This window comes from Guillardia theta (assembly GCF_000315625.1).
Source record: "Guillardia theta CCMP2712 unplaced genomic scaffold GUITHscaffold_88, whole genome shotgun sequence".
Taxonomy (NCBI): Eukaryota; class Cryptophyceae; order Pyrenomonadales; family Geminigeraceae; genus Guillardia; species Guillardia theta.
This window is the reverse complement of record NW_005434586.1, coordinates 169,322-175,321: the sequence shown is the minus strand read 5'-3', so window position 1 is coordinate 175,321 and position 6,000 is coordinate 169,322. Positions and strand designations below refer to the sequence as shown.

General features: G+C 55.6%; 3 protein-coding genes across 3 annotated transcripts; 2 read left to right on the top strand and 1 right to left on the bottom strand.

Annotated features, from left to right (window-relative positions):
• Positions 1–130: 130 nt before the first annotated feature.
• GUITHDRAFT_58129 (hypothetical protein) lies at positions 131–667 on the top strand (the record flags this gene model as incomplete). Its single annotated transcript, XM_005824958.1, has 2 exons — positions 131–564; positions 607–667. Coding segments are annotated over 2 exons (495 nt in total), but the record flags the coding sequence as incomplete, so codon positions are not given.
• A 422-nt stretch (positions 668–1,089) lies between these two features.
• GUITHDRAFT_115796 (hypothetical protein) lies at positions 1,090–2,085 on the bottom strand (the record flags this gene model as incomplete). Its single annotated transcript, XM_005824957.1, has 1 exon — positions 1,090–2,085. The coding sequence occupies one exon, from the start codon at positions 2,083–2,085 to the stop codon at positions 1,090–1,092; it is 996 nt and encodes a 331-aa protein (XP_005825014.1).
• Positions 2,086–2,659: 574 nt separating this feature from the next.
• Positions 2,660–5,041, top strand: GUITHDRAFT_144527 (hypothetical protein; the record flags this gene model as incomplete). Its single annotated transcript, XM_005824956.1, has 9 exons — positions 2,660–2,683; positions 2,728–3,294; positions 3,526–3,609; positions 3,763–3,839; positions 3,919–4,015; positions 4,062–4,151; positions 4,453–4,502; positions 4,721–4,760; positions 4,967–5,041. 9 exons carry the CDS (start codon positions 2,660–2,662, stop codon positions 5,039–5,041), a joined length of 1,104 nt encoding a protein of 367 aa, XP_005825013.1.
• Positions 5,042–6,000: the final 959 nt, after the last annotated feature.

Genomic DNA, 6,000 nt, shown 5'->3' with positions numbered 1-6,000 from the left:
CTCCCTCCTCCCTCCTTTCCTTCCTCTTCCCTCCTCCCTCCTCCCTCCTTTCCCTCCTCTCTCTCCCCCCCTCCAGTGAGGGCGACACATGCATGGACTCTCATGCGAGGAAAGGAGCAGTCATCCTATCGTTCGAGTGTACATAGTCAGACACGGCGAGACCGAGGACAACAAGCTGCGCATAGCAGCCGGGCACAATGCTGGGGAGCTCAGCGAGCTGGGGAAGGTGCAGGCCAAGTGCCTGGGGGAGCGACTGCGGGACGAGCCGATCGACTTCATCTTCTGCTCCGACCTGAGGAGGACGACGCAGACTCTCGAGCTGATCAGGCAGGAGCTGGGCAAGGAGCTGCCGACTGTCCTCGAGCCTCGGCTGAGGGAGAAGCATGCTGGATCGCTGGAGGGGAAGAAGCTGGGGATCTCAGAGCGCATGGCCAAGGCCGCCGGAGTTCCCCTGCGATGCTTCCGACCGCCAGGAGGGGAATCCTGGAATGATGTCGCGCAGCGCGCGAGGGGTTTCATGAAGGAAGTGCTATCCTTATGTTCGACTTCCTCGCTACATCAGAAGTACAAGCAGGAGCCGGGCTCGCAAGACAACAAGGAGAAGAGGAGCTACGGTTTACTCCTTGTCACACACGGTGGTTTCATCAAGGAGTTGGTGAATTCTTTGTTTCCTCATCGTCCAATAGGTTTGTTCTCGGGACATGTGCTCTTCTGCGGCATGACATGCTGTTGGCAGGCAATATCCTCAAGAACTGCTCCCTGACTGTCTTCCATGCTGTACTCAAGAAGCAAGACTCCTACGACTTCAAGGTAAACTTGAGGGATTCTTTTCCTCCCCTGACTTTCTCAGATGATGATTTTCAACGAGAGTTCTCACCTGAGGAAGATCTCAGACGTTCAAGAGGAGCAGGTGGCAGGATCACAGGAGCAGGGTGGCCGAAGTGTCTAGTCATAGAAATTGGTGCGTTTGCTCTGAAATGTGTCAAGTCGGATGTGAGCAAGCATGCGAAGGTTTACAGCCAATTGAAGTGTGAGAGGAGATGAAGGGAATAGGTATCAACTAGTGTAAATGTTCATTCGTCGCCGACCTCACAGATTCTTCATGAAATCGAGGAATCCCAGGACGACATTCTCTGCCCTCTGTAGGAGGTACTCCAACTTCTCATCTGCCAATTGTGCAGACGAGTCTTGCTTGCCCGTTTTCTGCTTCTTGCACTTGGTCCTCAAGGGCGGGACGTAAATGCTAGTAGCTGCCTCATCATCTTCCACCTCCTTCTGCTCTGTCTCACACCAGGGGGCGCACATGACGTCGATCACGCTGTTGGGGATCTTCTCCGCATCCACCAGCCTAAGAAAGTAGTAGACATCCGGGCGCGGCGGCTTGCGATGGATCATGCAGCGCTCCCATAGCTGGTCCTTTAACGAGCCCCTGTTCTCCATGTCTACATCGCTGACAAGAGCCTTGAACTCTACGAGCCTGCTCCTCAACATCTCCAACGTCACTCTCTGGTTGGCTACCGAAGGAGTCGCATTGAGGTCGTCCAAGAAATCGTCTTTGATGAGAAGACTTGGCTTCCAGGCCACGTCTCTGAACATGCTGAACGCTTCTTCGCAGTGCTCTGATCTACATCCAAGCATTGCCGCAGCACTTCGAGAGTAGATCTGCTTGCTAGTGTTTTCAAAGAACTCAGCAAGCCTGCAGGGAGGATCAACCAGCAAATGTACAAGACGAAAGCCGTCGGTGACTCGGTCCCAGTTGTCATCGTCTGCAGGCAGACTCGTCACGGACTCTGCAGAGTCGTACTCACTGATGACATCATCGACGGTAAAGAACATCCGCTTCAACTCCTCCATGCTCTTCTCGGGAACCTCCACTGCTGCTGAGGTGTCCTGGCCTGCCTTTCCACCATTCTCATCGTCATCAAAACCATTTCGATGCTCCTCTCCTTCAGCTCCCGCGGCATCATCAGGCAGAGGTCGTTTCGCTGTTTTCCTGCATGACAGGCTCTCGCCTTCGAGGTCGCAAGGAGTCGCTGCTGTGCTGGGTGTCGTCCTGCCACCATTGTCGGAGGACGCGTCGGCCATGTCGGCTGAAACAGACTCAGGAGGGGCGGGGGCGCGGGAAATTTTTTGGAGACGAGGTAGCCCTCATCCCCACCATGTCCCCGCATCAATTTTCTGGGGATGAATTTGCTAATGGTGGTTCCGTAGGGTACTAGGGAGAGCGTTGAGGAGGAGGAGGAGGAGGAGGAGGAGGAGGAGGAGGAGGAGGAGGAGGAGGAGGAGGAGGAGGAACAAGAGAAAGGAGGAACAAGAGACTGAACGATAGCTATCTAGAGTTTGTAGGAGGCAGTCGGCAGGTCAGGTCAGGTCAGGTAAAATGGCGAGAGATGGGTAGGAAATCAATTGCGAGAAGGATGGCAGTCAGATATCGGTATAGAAACAAAAGGAGGCAGGCATATGATGACGATTTTTGTACAGAGCTGGAGTTTTTGTGATTGATACGTGCATGACTTGTGGTCGTCGGCACCTGTGCTCCTGGTTGATAACTGCGTGTCTTCTTTCAAATCAGCTCCTCGTTCATGCCTCGGCGTTCGCCAACAACTCCAACGTCTGCAATGCTTCTTCCTTGGCGGGTGGAACTCAGTGCAGGACTGCAATGTGCAGGCTGTTGAACATCAAGGTAAGCTTCCTTGCTCTGTGCTTGGGGTACTGAGCTTCCGTCAGGCTGGTTTCAAGCACATCAGGACCTGGAGCAGGAGCATCTCCTCCTTCCCTTCCCTGGCACTTCGAGGAGTTCAGCGCTCACTGCTAGGGGCGCTGACCCTGAGGAGCAGGCGGAACTTGACCACCGCGGCCATGTCAGGAGGAGGAGGCGACGAGAGGCTCCGCGTGTTCTTCCGCAGGGAGGCCGACAGGAACGTCCTGCTGAACCAGCTGCATGACAGCGACAGGATGCTGCTCGACACCAGCGGCGAGAGTGAGGGCAGAAGAGACTTTGACATGGACAAATTCTTCTCCCACCTGACCACGAGGCGACTTGGCAACGTGGTCATCTACAACCACAGCTTGTCGTCGACCCAGGAGCTGATGATGACGCGGCTCAAGAGCGAGGCTGAAGGGATCTTGTGCGTCTCCGATGTCCAGACTTCCGGCAGGGGTCGAGGAGAGAACCGCTGGACTTCTCCTAAGGGCTGCCTGTGCTTCTCCTTCAGCACGGGGCTGGAGGAGGCAAGGCTCCTGCCCTTCTTTCAGTATGTCGTCTCGATCGCCATGTACCAGGCGATCTCCGAGGTCGGCGGGGTGACGCTAAGGCATTCGGGGTTCAGGTGAGCTGAAGTGGAGGAGGGGAGAGGAGAGGAGAGGAGAGGAGAGGAGAGGAGAGGAGAGGAGAGGAGAGGAGAGGAGAAGGGGAGGGGGGAAGAGGGGAGGGGAGGGGAGGGGAGGATAAAGGTTGACGTCGTAGTTTTATTGCCCTATTGTTGGTTCGGAATAGTTTCTTGTGCTCTGATTGGTTGTTCACAGCTGAAATGGCCCAATGACATTTACGGATCAAAATCACAGAAGATCGGAGGCGTTTTATGCCAGTCGACCGTCTCCTCCCCTCAGGTGGTACCTCTCCTCCTCCTCTCCCGCCTTCGTTACCCTCCTTGTCCTGCTTCTCCTCCTTTAAGAAGTCTTTCTCCTCTTTCTCCTCCCTGCTGCCTCCACCGCGGGTTCTGCAATCGCTTGCGATGAATTGACGACGTTGACGAAATGCAGCACAAAAAGCTCAGCGGGCACTCCTACCGGGTTGTTGCTGGCGTCGGAGTCAACACCCTCAACTCTGAGCCGACCACGTGATACAAATCCACCACCACCACCACCTCCTCCTCCTCCTCCTCCTCCTTCTCCTGCGCGTGCTGACTCGGACTGCAGGTGTGTCCGTGACCTCGTCGACCAGTCGTCTCTCAAGGTCAACGCTCAAAGAGTCTCCCGCGAGCTTCTCCTCGCCGCCTTCTGCAATCACTTCGAGGTTGAGCCCCCCTCTTCTCCCTCCTGCCCTCACTCGATCGCATCAGCAACTGGAGGAGGAGTTTTCCTCCCAGGGCTTCAGAGGCCTCAAAGACTTGTACCTTCATGCATGGATGCACAGCGGGCAGAGAGTGCAGGTAGGCCGATGATGTCCGCCCACGATACCTCCTCCTCCTCCTCCTCATTCTCTTTCTCCTGCCCTCCTCCTGCTCGCCTCTTCCTGCCAACCTGTTCTCCTCCTCCTCAGCCTCCCTCACTCCTTCCTCCTCCTCCTCCTCCCTGCCAACCTGTTCTTCTCCTTCTCCTTCATTCCCTTCCTCCTCCTTCCTCCTCCCTCCCTCCTTCCTCCTTCTCCTCCTTCACTCCTCCCTTCCTCCTGCTCTCCTCCTTGTTCGCAACAAAGGAATTGAAACTTCGAGGGTCTTGACGAAGCTGCAGGTGCAGGTTGAGGATAAAAGTGAGACGCCGATCACTGTTGAGATCGTCGGGTGTGTCCCGCTTACCTCACAGCTCCTCCCTCCCTCCCTAATCACTTCTTGTCTCTCCTTGTTCCTCTTCTCTCTCCTCCTCTTCGCCTTCTTCCTCTCCTCCCTCCTCCTCCTCCTCCTCCTGCCTCCCTTCTGTCTCCCCTCTCATTCCTCTGCCTGTTCCTCCACCTCCCTGCTCCTCCTCCCTCCAGCAGCTGCTGTGTGACTTGCTCTCGAAGCATCTCGCCCTCCGGCTTCTTGAGTGCTGTGGATGACAAGGTGAGTCTCCTCCTCGTCTGCAGCGCCTGCAAGATGACCTACTCCCTCTCCCTCCTTCTCTCCCTCCTCTCTTCCCTCTCGTTTCCCCCTCCTTCGCTCTCTTTCCGTTCGCCCCCCACCTACCTTCTCCTTCTCTCCCTCTCTCCGGTCTTTCGTCTCTCCCTCCCTGTCCCCGCGTTCCTCTCCTTCCTCCTCGTGTTGTTCAGGGCAATGTGATCGAGCTTCATCCGGATGGAAACAGTTTGAATATGTTACAAGGTCTGATATACATGAAGAGATAGAGCTCAAGAAGGAAACAAACACTTCAGGATCGCTGAATCTTCCTCTTCCTGCTGCTCCTGCTCCTGCCCCTGTCCTCCTTCCCCACCCTCCTCTCCGTCGTGCTCCTCCTCCCTCCTCTCTCTTCCTTTCCCCTTCCTCTTCCTTCGCGTCCTCCTCCTCAACTGAAGATTAACACTCGCAACTGCCATGGCAGCGCTTTTCCCTGTTGCGAGCTCCTCGTAGAACTGCAAACACGTCAGGAGCAGAGAGGGGGAGAGCATGTGAGCATGACAATGAAGCTGGTGAAGCAGGTAGATGGAGAGTGAGGTGCAGGAAGGGAGACGGGGAGAAGGGAAGAAGGAGGAAAAATTCTCTTGCTCACCAGCTCAAATGCTCTGCCCATCCTCCCAGCCGATTCTTTCTCATCCCCTTCTCTCCTCCTCGGCATTACAAGACATTCTGGTTTGCCAGTCTTCATGAGGGTCTGCGCTACCTGCTCGGAAAGATAGGAAGAGCAGACGAATATCTTCCCCTCGAGCAGCTGGGAGGGGAGGGAGGAAGGAGGAGGAGGACAAGAGTTCTCCTCCTCTGTTCTCGGATGCTCGCGCATGCTGTCGTCGGCGAGGGGCGGCAGCTGCCAAGAAGGGGGGGAAAGGCAGTCCCAGTGCGTCTCGTGGAGGAAGACGTTCTTATGAGAAAGTGAGGAGAAAAGGAAGAGGAGGCAGGAGGGAGGGAGGAGGACCTAAAAAGAAAGAGGAGGCAGGAGGAAGAAGGAAAAGGAAGGGAGAGAGGGAAGGAGGGAGGGAGGGAGGGAGGGAGAGAGGGAGGGAGGGAGGAACATCAGATGTTTTACCTGCTCGAAGAAAACAACAGTGACTTCCTCCCCTGCAAGATGTTGCACGTGATGCCCACGATACTCCCATTCCTCCACGTCCGAGACCTTGATCAAACTGCGACAAATGCTCACCTCCTCCTCCTC